This window comes from Echinops telfairi, unplaced genomic scaffold, assembly GCF_000313985.2.
Source record: "Echinops telfairi isolate 266 unplaced genomic scaffold, ASM31398v2 ScPeMD7_40;HRSCAF=151, whole genome shotgun sequence".
NCBI classification, from domain to species: domain Eukaryota; kingdom Metazoa; phylum Chordata; class Mammalia; order Afrosoricida; family Tenrecidae; genus Echinops; species Echinops telfairi.
This window is the reverse complement of record NW_022103938.1, coordinates 1,238,148-1,253,397: the sequence shown is the minus strand read 5'-3', so window position 1 is coordinate 1,253,397 and position 15,250 is coordinate 1,238,148. Positions and strand designations below refer to the sequence as shown.

The following is a 15,250-nucleotide window of genomic DNA, read 5'->3' as shown; positions in this document are numbered from 1 at the left end:
TTAATGCTTCCTCCCCACTGCCCCACTATCATGACCCCAATTTTACCTTACAGATCTGGCTAGACTAGAGGATGTACACTGGTACAAATAAGATCTAAAAACACAGGGAATCCAGGACAGATAAACTCCTCAGAACAAATAATGAGAGTAGCAATACCAGGAGGGTAGGGAGGTGGGGGGAGGAAAGGGAAACTGATCACAATGATCTACATATAACCCTCTCCCAGGGGAGCAAACAACAGAAAAGTGGGTGAAAGGAGACAGTTGTCAGTGTAAGATATAAAAAAAAATTATAAATTTTCAAGGGTTCATGAAGGAGGGAAGGTGGGGGAGGGGAAATGAGTTGTTACGATGGCTCAAGTAGAAAGAAACTGAAGTTTTGAAAATGATGATGGCAATATATATGCAAATGTGTTTGACACAATGTACGGATGTGTGGATTGCGAGGTGTAAGAGCCCCCAATAAAATGATTTGTTTTAAAGATATATTGTCCCTTATTGCGTTTTCTTTGTCCTGCACAGGTGATGGTAAGAGGAACCATCCTCTTCAGTGGACAGAAGGAAATCAGGAACAATAGTATGTACAAGACATTCACTTTGTAATGTTCACTCGTCTTCCCTGTTTTTCTTCATAAGGAAATATCATAGTGATAGAGTCAAGAGGTTCAAAAGAATGCATATGTGGCTGGAGAACAATAGTTAGAATAACCGAGGGTAAGCGTTTAAATGCTTTGATGAAGGAGGTTTTTGATTGTTTCTTTTCTTTCCATGTCATCAAGTACATGGTAGAAAAGTTATGTCACCAAAGCAAATATTGTCACTGTGTAAGTGTTCCCATTCTTAATTTGCCCAGTTTATTCTTTTTATTTGTAAGACAGCTGGTGTTATTGAAGTGTGCCCAGTCATCCAGGAAATTGGTGTCATCATATCAGTTGATGGCCTTTCTTATTTACACAGTCTGGAATGGAAAATTCTCATTCCCTGTCAACATCAATGCTGATCTGGCTCCCGTGGCCATTGTGTTTGTGTACACCCTGCACCCGAGTGGGGAGATTGTGGCCGACAGTGTCAAATTCCAGGTGGACAAGTGCTTTAAAAACAAGGTAATTCTTCTATGTGTAACCTGCTCCCCATGAAAAGGCTGAACATTTCCCCCGCTATGGTCTCTGTCTCATAGTAACCTTGAATCTCTTCATCAATGTTGGTATAGACAAATACACAGGGAAGGAGAGAATCACCAAAGAGAATGATCAGTTGGCAGCAATGTCAATCGGACCTTGTGAGGGAGATGTAGCTGCGAAGAGTTGGAAGAACTGACAGGAAAAATAGAGGCCCCCAAATGTACACATATTTATTTGAGAAAGATAGATTATATTCCAGTTGTCTTCATGGAAAATCATTTTGGTCTCTGTTCCTTTTCTTGCTGCACTTTAGGTTAGCATAAATTTGTCTACGGAACAGGGGACACCGGGCTCCTCTGTTCATCTCTACCTTCGAGCAGCCCCCGACTCGCTCTGTGCTTTGCGGGCTGTGGATAAAAGTGTTCTTCTACTGAACTCGGAAGAGCAGCTGTCAGCAGAAAGTGTAAGTCTTCGTTTCATGTTTATCACAGTTCCTGCAAGCCTGTATTTTTTTAAATAATTATTTTATTAGGGGCTCATACAACTCATCACAATCTGTACATACATCATTTGTGTCCAGCACATTAGTACATATGTTGACTTCATCATTCTCACACACCTGCTTTCCACTTGAGCCCATGGTGTCAGCTCCTCATTTTTCCCCTCCCTCCCCACTTCCCCCTCTCCCTGAACCCTTGATAATTTATAAAATATTATTATTTTATCATATCTTAGCCCATCAGACGTCTCCCTCACCCACTTCTCCATTGTCCGTGCCCCAGGGAGGAGGCCATAAATAGACCTTATCATCTCTTCCCCCATTCTCCCTCACCTTCCCTCCACCCTCCTGATATCACCGCTCTCTCCACTGTTCCTGGGGGGTTCATCTGTCCTGGGTTCCCTGTATTTCCAGTTCCTATCTGTGCCAGTGTACACCCTCTGATCCAGCCGGATATGTAAAGTAGAATTGGGTGGAGGAAGCATTTAAGAACTAGAGGAAAATTGTATATTTCATCATTGCTACACTGCACTCTGATTGGTTCTTCTCCTCCCCGCAGCCCTTCTGCAAAGGGATGTCCAATTTTCCCCGGATGGGCCCTGGGTCCCCACTCTTCACTCACCCTCATTCACAATGTTATGATTTTTTTTTTTGTCTTTGATGCCTGATATCTGATCCCTTTGCCACCTTGTCATCTTACAGACTGGTGTGCTTCTTCCATGTGGGCTTTGTTGTTTCTCAGTTAGATGGCCCCTTGTTTATCATCCAGCATGTGGGACCCCAGATTCTATGTAATTTGACAGCTTGGCACCAAGAGGAATTCCTAAAACCCAAATGAAGGCAGAACATGATAGTGGGACAAAAGGAAAGTACAAAGAAATAGAGGAAAGAACTAGGAGGCAAAGGGTAGTCATAGAGATGTAAATACAGGTATATAAAGATGTAAATATATTTATATATGACGAGGGGGAAATAGATCTATGTACATATATTTATAGGTTGAGTATTAAGAAAACAGATGAACAGTGGGCCCCTGCACAAGTACTCCCTCAACAAAAGAACACTTTGCTCTAATAATTTGGCAGTCTAAGATGCTCACCTGCCTGGCATGATCGCTGAAGACAATGGGTGCATAAGAAAATGTGGTGAAGAAAGCAGATGGTGCTTGACTATCAAAAGATAAAACACCTGAAGTCACTGAACACAATGGGTGCACAAGCTAGTGTGGTGAAGAAAGCTGGTGGTGCCCAGCTACCAAAAGATATAGCACCCGAAGCCTTAAAGACCTGAAGATAAACAAGCAGCCATCTAGCTGAGAGACAACAAAACTCACACAGAAGAAGCACACCAGCCTGTCCCTACTCGATCGCTGAGGACAAAGGGGGTGCATTAGCAAAAGTGGTGAAGAAAGCAGATGGTGCACGGCTATCAAATGATACAGCATCTGGGGTCTTAAAGGCTTGAAGACAAACAGGCAGCCATCTAGTTAAGAAACAACAAAACCCACAAGGAAGAAGCACACCAGCCTACCCCAACACAAATGCTGAAGACAAAGCGGGTACATAAGCAAATGCAAGCCTGTATTTTAAATGCTTTTTTGACTTTAAATAGGACAAGCTGAAATTATCAAAGAGCTCTTCCTATATTCCTTCATGAGTTTTATGTTTGATTAATTTTCTTGGCTGATGCAGTGCTCCAAGCAACATAAAATTCTCTGAATAATTATCATGGATTTGGAATGTGGGAATGATGTAGCAATGTGATTTTTTTTTTTTAATCATAGGGATAACCAAAGATATGGAAAGCTAGAGTTTAAAGAAATATCTGTCAAAGAGCATGCCTCAATAGTGTCTATGTTGTTGTTGTTTGTTGTTGTTCTGACTCTTAGCAACTCTGTGTACAACAACAAAAAAATCCCACCCACTCCTACGCTATCCTCATACTTGCTCTTCTATCAGTCTCTCTTATCAAGAGTCATCCTCTTTTTCCTGCCCCTCTACTTTGCCCAGTATGATGTCCTTTTCCAGGGACTGGTCTCTCGGGCAACATGTCACATACGTGGTGAGGCACCCAGAAGTGGGTTATGGTTCATAGTGACTGCCTTCCCATTGATGTTTCAGCCAATTAGTATAACCGCCTTATCAATCCATCCCATTGAGGGTTTTCCTCTTTTCTACTGACCCTCCACATTATCAGGTGTAATATCTTTTCCAGGGACGGGTTTCTCCTAATAGCAGGTCCAAAGCATGTGGAATGAAGTCTTGCGATCTCACTTTTAAGGATCATTCTGGCTTGCTTTCTTCCCAGAAAGATTTGTTTGTTTTCTGTCTAGCCACAATCTTTTTTATATTCATCACCAACACCACAATTCAAATGCATCAATTCTTCTTTAATCTTCTTTATTTTTTGTACCCCTTTCACATGCATATGAGGCTATCGAAACTACTGTGACTATAAAATGAACAAAGAAAGAAAAATCATACTCACTACCTGTGCGTCGATTCCAACTCATCAGGTTGTAGGTCTTATCAATTAATGTTCATTGCTGTCAAGTCAATTCCAACTCATAGCGACCTTAAAGGACAAAATAGTCCTGTCCCATAGGTTTCCCAAAGCTGGACTGTTTATAGTAGCTCCTTCTGAAGAGTTAACTTTGGACTTAGACTGCTCCCTTTTCAGTTGACAGCAGAGCATTTCGCAATCAAGAGTCCTTTACACATATCAATAGAGTATATATTTTCATAAATGACAATTCTAGAATTTTACATCGAAATTATTTGAGTTAGTAACTTTGTGATAACTTTTTCTTTACCAAAGTCCTGGTGACAAAGTAGAGTAGGTGCTGGGCTGCTAACCACAAGATCACAGCAGTTTGAATCTACTAGCTGCTCCCCTGGAGAAAGAGGTAGCTTTCTACTCCGGTAAACATTACAGTCTTGGAAACCCACAGGGGCAGTTCTATCCTGTCCTAGAAGGTCACTATGAGTCTAAATCCACTTGCTGGCACTTAGTTTGGTGTCTTGGGTTTTATTAATATAAATATATAGAAATAACTATTGGAATGTGTGGTTGCATTTATAGCTAAGTTTAATAATGAGAACTTTCTTATTCTTATTAAACTGATGCCTGTGTGTGGCAGGGAAAAAAGGTGCAAATATACAGAGGAGTAAAAATAAAAATAAATGTATATCACCTCATCTTAGCATTTAGATAGCTTTACCTTGGTCGTGTAGTTCTTGTAATTCTCTTTCCTAAGGATAGATTTTACAAAATTGAAATCTTATCAAAAATTTAATTTACCTCTGGTTTTTAATACCAACACTCAAAAGTAAACTTACTTTTAAACATGAAACTAAAAACCGAGCTCACTGCCACTGAGTCAATTCCAACTCATAACAAGTCTTTAGGACAGAGTAGAAATGCCCCTGTGAGTTTTAAAGACTGGAAATCTTTACCGGAGCAGAAAGCATGATCTTTCGCCCACAGAATGGCTGGGGTTTTGAACTGCTGAACTCCCACTATTCATAAGCCACTACAATCCCTGATAACCATAAAGCTTTTTATTTTTCTCCTTTGTGTGCTTTTTTAAAGCCCTGTGCAAAGCCGAAAAGTTCTGTGAACCTGACCTCGACTGCATGAAACAACAATGGGAGGTTTCCTCTGTTGGGAGGACAAAAGAAATCAAAACTATTAGATCAGGTCTTCTGACCATGGTCAAGAAAAAAGAATACAAAAAAAAAAAGAAAAAAGAATACGATTAGATGGCCGTGGCACAATACTTACCATGTTTTAAATTGTAAAACGATTGCTTACAATAATTAGGAACATCTGCTTTTTTTTCTCAAAGGTGTACAATCTGCTTCCATACGTGGAACTATCTGGTTATTTCTATCACGGTCTCAACCTGCAGGATGCACAGCTTGACCCTTGCATTCCTGAGAAGGATATGTTTTACAATGGTCTCTATTATAAACCTGTCAGCAGTTATGGAGATGGCGATATCTACAACATTCTCTGGGTGAGTTCACTAAGGTGTTAGCGGATATCTCAAATTTTAGTGTTATATTATACATATCTGTTTTATTAATAACATAGTGTTCTACTTAATTTTTGTTCTATAATATGATTGTAGAGCAATCAGAAATTATATTAGAAGTGGGGATTTTATTTTCTCTTGAGTTTTTCTTTTGCTGTTGAAAATAAATTATGTAGCTTTAATTATAAAACACCATGCCTTAATTAATGAAGGCCTCAAATTTATTGTATATATTTTATTCATAAATAGTTCAATCAAGAACCCAAAAGATATTTCTGGGCTATCTGTATAACAAGTTATGTGTAACTACTTATGTATCTCGAGACCTCCACAAAAGTACTTTTATAATTACAGGAGTAGGATTATTAGAAAATGAGTGTAGAATCAGACTGACTCTAGTTCAAGTCCCAGCTCTCCAACTTACTAGATGTGCATTATATATATGTACATGTTTGTGTGTTTAGTACTAATTAAGTTCATGATAGTGCCTGTACCTATATTTATTTATCTAAAAAATGCTAAGTGGTTTTTATCTTCCTCTTAGAATTAAATGGGGCATTATGTAGAAAACTTAACATTGAGCTAACACATAATAAGGGTTAGCTAAATTACAGTAATTATCATTTCTCTCTAGATTACAAATTTTTTCCCCATAAACCAAATCTCTATTCAAATCACTGAACTTCTAGGAACTCAAAATTATTGCTAGCATGATCTATTTATAGTCTTTCTCAACTCTCCTGTGAAGGGAAAGTAAAACTTCTTTTTATCTCTTTGAAGGGTATGGGTCTGAAAGTCTTTACCAACCTCCACCACCGGAAGCCAGAAATATGTCCTACTGAGTCAAAGCAGCCATTTCCTGAGCAGCCTATCGGACTACTGGGATTTGCCCGTATGCCTAGCGGTTCATCTAAATTGGCATGTGGGTCATCTAAAATTTTGTGTCTGGGGAACGGGCAGAAATATTCATGGAATTGGGTGTATTGAAGATAAAACTACACAAAATGGGATTTTAGTTGAGCATTATGTCATGTAGTTGCCTAAACCTACACATCCCGCAGTTGAATGAAGTAGCATGCTTCTTAGATTTTGACTAGGAAGAGTCAGCTTGATGTATGTGGAGAAGTATATTTTTACTGGCAGAATGCAATAGTGAAACGTGTGGGAGCAATGTGTAGTGATATAGGGACACTGACACTCTGTAGATATGAATCTGGTGCAAGATACTGAGTCGCTCTGATCAGGTCCTGATGCCCTTATGACTGACGCCTTATCACTATGGATGGGCATCGAGGCCCTCCGGGTGAAAGAAATAGTATGGATATTGACACCTGAAAGATAAGTGATAGCAGAAAGATAATTAGAAGCATATTTCAAGCAGAGGGAAGCACTATGTAAAATGAGGTAAAAAATTAAAAATATTTCAAAATGGCAGTAGTGTATGCTTCAAAGGCAAGGGGGAGACAAACAGGCCATGCAAAACCTTTAGGATGTATAATGAGTTTGGAATTAATCCTAATAGAAGGATACACCAGTAAAAATGTTAACAGACAGTCAAAGTTGTGATTTTAAGTATTTTTGTCTTCTCTGGTGCAAAAAGGACTGGGCTTGGAGTTAAGACTATATGTATGAAATCTTAAAAAATATTTGCTAATCAGTTGAGAGTTGGAAGTGGCTTGGATGACTAGAAAAAAACAGTCAAGATGAAAAAAATATGAGCAGATTTGAGACTTATTTTCAAGTTTTAATAGTTATTTTTTTAATTGGCTTGTTATGGTAAAAGCAAGCATTTGCTTTAATCTTACGTTTCTGACCTGGGTAAGTTAGTGAATTCAGGCACCGTTTATGGAGGTGGGAGATAGTGAAAGGAGTAAAAGGGGAAACTAATGAGTTTACTTTTCAAAACATTACATTTAAAATGTCAGTAAAACATCAAAAATAAATATATACAATGATGTTGGAAGCACAGGCCCGGAAGTTAGGAAAGAGACCAGATGGAAGACACTGCTGCAGGTGACATCAGCAGAAGTATTGTGTGAAGACACAATAGGGGAGACAACGTAGAGCATAAAGAAGACCTAAGTCAGAGATTTTAGGAACAAGTCAAGGATGAGGAAATGATCAAGGAGACTCGGGGATGGAAAATAGAAGAAAATTTAGAAGGAAGTGGTGGTGGGGAATTTCACCAAAGCGACAGTGACTGTCTCATGCAACCTGGAAGTCAACCACGCGAAAGAAACATTCCTGAGAACTGGCAATGTGAATAACATGGGCAACTTTCGCAAAAGTCATATTGTGGTTGTTAGCTGCTGTTACGTCAGCTCTGACTCTGATCAACAACATGCTCAATAGCACAAAACACTGCTCGCCCTGCCTCTTCTCGTAATTGCCAACATGTCTTGAGTCCATTGCTGCTTCCCAACTTAGCAGGCTCATCCTCTAGTGCTGTATCATCTGAGGTTCTTCTCCATTAGACTGTTATTGGATAATTTTCAAGTAGATCCCAAGCCTTTCTTCCTAGACTCCTTTAATCTGAAAGTTTCACTGAAACATGTCCACCATGGGTGAACTACTGATACTTCAAATACCAGTGGTACTTTTTAATGTGTTGCTTCCAACATGCTAGCAATACACGTGTCACCACAGTCTGACGAACTAGTGGTTGGGAATAGGAAAGTACTGTTAGCACCGTAGAGCTGGTAGGCACCAGACTGCATTCGGGCTGACACCAGATGAGAAAAAGAATACTCATAGGTATGGCTTTGTCCAACTTGGGCTGCCGGGAAACACTGCAGGTTGAAAATTTTTGTTTGTGTTTTAAAATGGGAGAGGTGTGTACTGGTGTGCATGCTAATGGCTAAGTTGAAATATACACATTTCCTGGCAATAAGTCCCAGATACCAATATGGTAAATCCCCATACTGTTTCACACCAATGTGCCCTAAGCACGTGTGGTTAAAGTCCGAGCATCTAGGCGTGCATTGTTGAATTACATATTAGCACCCCTTCTAAATAAATCCTCTGTCTTTTCTCTTAGTTGGCATGGGTGCAGCAGCAAGTTCTGGATATGCAGAAGACCTGGTAATAGAAACAGTAAGAAAAAACTTCCCAGAAACATGGATATGGGACCTCGTCAGCGTCAAGTGAGCCCTTAACACACTTCTTTCTCCTCTGCGCCATGATTCTGGTGCACATACACAGTGCTGCCTTTGTAAAACGCGTGCTGGTGCCCAGAGCCTGCTTAACATGTAGGCAGTGTTAGGGAGGGATTTTTAGACACCACTCGGTGGGCTGAGAAGACAGAATTGAAGACACGTGCTCTGCTTTCTCTGTCGACCCAGTTACCTTCTGCCACTCACTGCCCTCGAGCCCACCCTCCCTGAGACAGAGTAGAACTGTTCCTGTGGGTTTCCAGGCCTCACCCGTGAGGGGAGTAGAAAGTTTCATCTTTCTGCCACCCTTCCCATCTTTTTGAGCGGTTGGTGGTTTCAAACTGCTGACGTTGTGATTAGCAGCCCGATGTGTAACCCACTGCACTGTGAGGACTTTTTCCCAGTTACCTTACCAATTGGTGTTTATATACTGAAACACAAGGGAAAGGTGGGTGTTAATGACTGATTGTGGATAGGTTCGGCGTCAGTTTGAAATCTTCGAAAAGTAACAAAGGGCCACCATCAGTTGGGATCAACTAATGGTGATAGGCTTGGCGGGGGGCGGGGCTGTTTGCTTTTGTTGTTCCTGGGCTTTGCTTTATGACTGTCATTGGCTATAGAAGCAAAGTGTGCACATATTCTCAAATGGTTTACACCTGGACCAGAGTGGTTGGTTATGACCAATCATATACCTCTTGATTTAATCTTCTTAAGTGATCTTTACATCCTGACCTCTTATTTCCCGGGATTGCATCACTCTGTTTGTTGAAGGTGGCTAAAGTTTCCTAATTCTCTCTTAAAAGTTACCGATCCGGTGTTTGACTGCTACCTGCAAGGTTATTGGTTCAAACCCCCCAGTCATTCTGGGGGAGGAAGATGAGGCTATCAGCCGCCATAAGGATTTATGGTCTGTGAAACCCTATATAGGGTCATTTTTTAGTTGGAATCGACTCGATGGCAGTGAGTTTGGCTTTGACTTTCTTCACCTTTCTTTACTGTGGACAGGGAAAGACCAATCTTTTAAGACTCCAATTGCTACTCACCAAAGAAGAATGCAGAACATTGTCTTTGTGAACTATAATGCATTTTTAACCTGCAACGAATACTTTTCCTTATTCTTCTCTGCACTAGTATAACTATAAACAAACACATAAAAACAAGCTCACTGTCCTCAAGTCAATGATGATTCATAGCTACCCTGCTGGACAAGATAGAACCGCCCCTGTGAGTTGATGGGACTATAATTCTTTATGGAAGTAGAAAGCCTCTTCTTTCTCCCACAGAGCAGCTGGCAGTTTCATACAGCTGACCTAGAAGTTAGCAGCCCATCGAGTAAACTACTATGCCAGCAGGACTCCAGTATACCTCTAGATGGCCACTTCAGAGAATGAATTTATCTAATCACTATTCTTTCTTTGTAGCTCCTCTGGTTCAGCAAATATTTCAAACCGCATTCCTGATACGATAACCAAATGGGAGACAAATGGCTTCTGTGTGAATGGTGATGTTGGATTTGGCATTTCATCAGCAGTGAATCTGCGAACTTTTCAGAATTTCTTTGTTGATATTACTTTACCCATTTCAATGATTCAAAAAGAACAATTTGATGTGATCGCCAGTGTCTTTAACTACCAGAATACATGTGCAGAGGTAAGTTGTTTCCTTTGAGCTTGTCTTCCCAAATGCAAATGGACTGTAATGAGACATCTCTCCATATTCTGCACATTAAAAAAAATTGTTTTAATTCTCAGCAATGATTTACATGCTGCTTTCATGCAGAATTAGGCATTGGGCTGTTAACCACAAGGTGAGTGGTTCAAACCACCAGCTGCTCCGTGGGAGAAAGAGTAGACTCTTCCCATAAAGATTTACAGTCTCAGAGACCCTATAGAAGGTTACAATGGGTTGGGATTGAATCGACAGTGCTGAGTTAGGTTAAGTCTGGGTTTCATTAGAATACATTATCTCTGAGCCATGCAACTGGTTAATGTGCTCACCACACAGAGGTGCCTCAGGAAAACGGCCTGTTGATCTAGTTCTCAAAAATTCAGCTGGAAAACCATATAGAGCCTAGTTTGACTTTCACAGACATAGGGAACTCTGAGTTGGATCCAGTTTCTCCATGAAAACAGTTTTGCTTTTTGTTTCTGTGGGAATGGAGTGGGAGGCGGGAGGGGAGGAGTAGTGGCCATGGCATTTCATAATGATATGGCTTTTCTGGTGTGAAAGGTCGTTGGTGTCTCTCCATTCTGCCAAGTTAAAATAAAATGGATAAAACCACTTTTCCTCAAGAAGAGAATAGCAACAGCAAAGTAACGTGCGCTCTCCATTGTCTGAATTATTCTTTCAGGTCTCTGTTCAACTAGAAGGATCTGAGAATTATGAGACACGTAGTAATGCCCTGCCAAGCAATGGGAGTGAGATCATCCACCCTGGGGAGAAGAAAGCGTATGTCTGGACGATCATACCTAAGACATTGGGTGAGCAAGTCGTGCTTAATCTGTCATGGAAAACAGTCCATTTTTAATTGCCTTTATTTATTTTCCTTACTTCCTCTCCACAAATGGAATTTTCTCCTTAATATGTTTAGCTGCTTTTTTCTTTATTGTCCATTTTTTAAAAATCTGATTTTTCTCCTATAATTCTCTGATGCTAGTGTATCCATAGAGCAAAACTGGCACTTATTGGATAAAAGCATAATGCAATTGAAATACAATTCATCATAGTACTAATCAATTCTTAGGGTCAAATTTCCATTAATGCTCTTTTTGTGGTCCAAGTTTTTAATTCCTCCACTTGTTCTTTCACCGACTGTAATTCAAAAATACAAAAGTTGTCCACCATTATCACCAGTTGTGGGAATTTCTAGAATTTGAAAATTTACAAAATATATCATGGGACAACAAAATTACAGAATATGTGGATGAAGATCAAACACCAAGAAAACAGTTGTCTCGATGCACATATTATCTGAAATATGGAAAAATAAACTTGGAAGTACCTTGCTAAAAATATTGGAAAGGGAAATATATAGTAAATAAAAGATGCTAGATTATATAGATGCACAATACTCATTACCACACTTTATATATATATATGCCATTACATTTTTACCTATTTGATTTTCATTTTCATGATGTTTTAGCAATAAAAGGGCATACTTATGAGATCACATTAGTTCACCTGGGATATTTAGTTTGTCTCAGCCTACTTTTACAATTCAATTTTTTGTGGTTGTAAAAATATAGGAAACACATTTGTCAATTCATCATTTTCCACATGTACAATTCAAGCCAATCATATCAATAATGTTGTATGACCATCACCAATATCCTCTGCCAAATTTCCCATCACCAAAAATAGAAACTTAATGTTGGGCAATGATCACACTTTTCCCTTCCCCCAGTCCCTTGTTATTACTATTAAATTTTGATCTCTGTATGTTTGACTATCCATCCTAGGTATATTCTAGGTAGTTCATATAAATAGAACCATACAATGATTTAACCTTTTGTAGTTGACTTACTTCACTCAGCTTGTTTTCAAGGTTCATCCTAAGACCTTAAGTTTTTTAAATTTCCTACTACATGAAATGTTTTAGAACATGACTCTGCCAGTTGAGAGAGGACACTGTACTGACTTGCATACTGTTCGGCACCTATGGTGAGAACACAAACAAATAAATCCAAACAAGCTACCAAAATAAACTTCAAGGTCAGTATACTGGTCTACAAGTATCTAAGTAAAGATGAACCTAAAAAGTTAGCTTTTTCGATAAACTTCACGCAAAAAAAAAACTAAAGATCAGCTTAAGTTTCAGAACCTATGATGTTATAGGGGATTAAAGGCAACTAGTTTCTTCCTAGCATGTGATTTCAGTCCAGGGTACTTTTAATTTTATTATATTTTACTATTTTTGTTGACTTGTGCTTACACAAAATTAGTACCCTAGTTGTCTGATGATACTAAGCAGCCTTTATTGCCACTTAGCACTGTTTACAAACAATCAATATTAAGACACTGCCCACTGAAACCCAAGTGAAGGCTGAACATGATAGCGGGACAAGAGGAAAGTAAAAGGAAATAGAGGAAAGAACTAGGAGGCCAAGGGCATTTATAGAGATCTCAATACAGGCATGTACATATGTAAATGTATTTATATATAAGGATGGGGAAATAGATCTATGTACATATATTTGTAGGTTTAGTATTAAGAAAGCAGATGGACATTAGGCCTCTACTTAAGTACTCCCTCAACACAAGAACACTTTGTTCTAATAATCCGGCACTCTGAGATGCTCACTTTCCCGACACAATCACTGAAGAGAAAGTGGGTGCATAAGGAAATGTGGTGAAGAAAGCTGATGGTGTCTGTCTATCAAAAGATATAGCATCTGTGCTTCAAGCACAGGCTTGAAGATAAACAAACGGTCATCTAGCTGAGAAGCAACAAAGCCCACATGGAAGAAGCACACCAGCCTGTGTGATCATGAGGTGTCAATGGGATCAGTATTAGGCATCAAAGTCCCAGAGCAAAAAATCATAATGTGAATGAGGGAGGGAGTGCAGAGTGAAGGCCCAAAACCAATCTGTAAGCAACTGGACATTCCCTTCCAGAAGGGTCCTGGGGAGAGGATAGCGCCAATGAAACATACAGCTTTCCTCTGGTCCTTTAATGCTTCCTCCCCCACTATCATGACCCTAATTCTACCTTACAAATCTGGCTAAACCAGAGCATGTACATGGGTACAGATAAGAGCTGGAAACACAGGGAATACAGGACAGATAAACTCTTTGGGACCAAAATTAAGAGTAGCATACCAGGAGGGGAATGGGAAGGTATGGGGAGAAAGGGGGAACTGATCACAATGACCTACCTATAACCCCCTCCCAGAGGGATGTACAGCAGGCAAGGGGGTAAAGGGAGACATTGGACAGTACAAGAGATGAAAAGATAATAATAGTTTATAAATTATCAAGAGTTCATGAGGGAGGAAGGAAGGGAAGAGGGAGGGAGGGAGAGAAAGGGAGGGGAAAAATGAAGAGCTGATACCAAGGACTCAAGTACAAAGAAAATGCTTTGAAAACGATGATGGCAACATATGTACAAATGTGCTTGACACAGTGGATGTATGTATGGATTGCGATAAGAGTTGTACAAGCCCCCAATAAAATGATTTTTAATTGCCTTAGTTAGCTTTCCTTTATTAAAGGAAAGTCATTTTTTTCTTTAAATTTATTATATTCTAATCAAATTAATGAACATTTATTTAATATAAGAAAAATTAGAATAGGTAATCCAAAATATGCTAAATTATCTCTAAGCAGGAGAAGCTACAACTGACATTGGTCTAGGCATCAGAATGATGATAGGACGCAGGTCAACAAATCCGAGAAATGGTTCACAAATTCTCATTTCCTACTACAGTAAAGGAAGAGGGCAATTTAATTTATGTTTGGGGATGTTTTCCAGGTAAAGTGACTATCACTGCAGTTGCTGAATCTAAACAAAGTCATGCTTGCCCAAATCAAGCAACTAAGCAGCAAAATGTAAGATGGAAAGACACAGTAGTCAAAAGTTTACTGGTTGAGGTATGTATGTGCAAGACTGCCAAGATCGTCCTGATAATAAACATACTATATGTATATAATAAGTTAAATATTAAGACTTGTTTGGAGAAAAATTCATTAAGTGGCCCTAGTTACTTTTGACTCAAGACAATCCATTTTAAATTACTTAAAACAGCAATCAGCATGAAGGGGGAGGGATCACTCGAACAGACAGTGACTGCACAGCTCAGTTTGAAGGCAATGTGACCATGCGGGGCCAGGAGGAGGGTCCAAGATAGATGTGGTGGTGATTGTACAACTCCCCTTGATGTCATTGAATGATTAAATGTTCAATTGTATGATATATGAATTATGTGCCAATAAAACTGTTGGGATATATTAAAAATAACCATGATAAAAATTAACAAAATGAACAACAGTAATTTTCTGAAGCATGGATGGTAAATGTAGGGGTCAGTGAGTTTAAATTATTGGGATGAAACAACTGGAGCAAAAATAGCAAGAATATTGACACAATGTAAATAATATAAATAAAGATTGTCACAGAACAACACCAAAAATACCCCCAAAAACCCAGCAATCAAATTCATCATTTCTAAAACTAATAACTGGCCCCAAATCATGAAAATTAATACTTGAAGTAAGTATTTATAATTTTTCATTGGAACCTAGTTCATGACATTCCTTATACACTTACCCTATATCCTTTTTTTAAAAAACCATATCTCAAATTCAAGACTTCTGTGCGGTCCCCATCATACTCAAAAAGTATGAACAATTTTCAAAGGAACATTCTCCTCTGGCCTCTGCATAGGCCAGAAAACATTTGTTTGTTAACTGATCGCCTACAGAGGAGCAGAGGAGTTGAGCG

The 15,250-nt window shown here is 39.2% G+C and overlaps 1 protein-coding gene across 1 annotated transcript in view; it reads left to right on the top strand.

Moving 5' to 3' along the window:
* The window catches only part of LOC101654794 (ovostatin homolog 2-like), a 53,949-nt gene that overhangs the window by 16,882 nt on the left and 21,817 nt on the right, over positions 1-15,250 (top strand). Inside the window, exons 14-23 of the mRNA XM_045290525.1 lie at positions 523-599; positions 875-1,103; positions 1,435-1,584; positions 5,468-5,638; positions 6,437-6,582; positions 7,707-7,721; positions 8,716-8,799; positions 10,230-10,458; positions 11,159-11,288; positions 14,282-14,400. Coding sequence (XP_045146460.1) covers positions 523-599; positions 875-1,103; positions 1,435-1,584; positions 5,468-5,638; positions 6,437-6,582; positions 7,707-7,721; positions 8,716-8,799; positions 10,230-10,458; positions 11,159-11,288; positions 14,282-14,400 — 1,350 coding nt within the window. The remainder of the gene's footprint in view (positions 1-522; positions 600-874; positions 1,104-1,434; positions 1,585-5,467; positions 5,639-6,436; positions 6,583-7,706; positions 7,722-8,715; positions 8,800-10,229; positions 10,459-11,158; positions 11,289-14,281; positions 14,401-15,250) is intronic.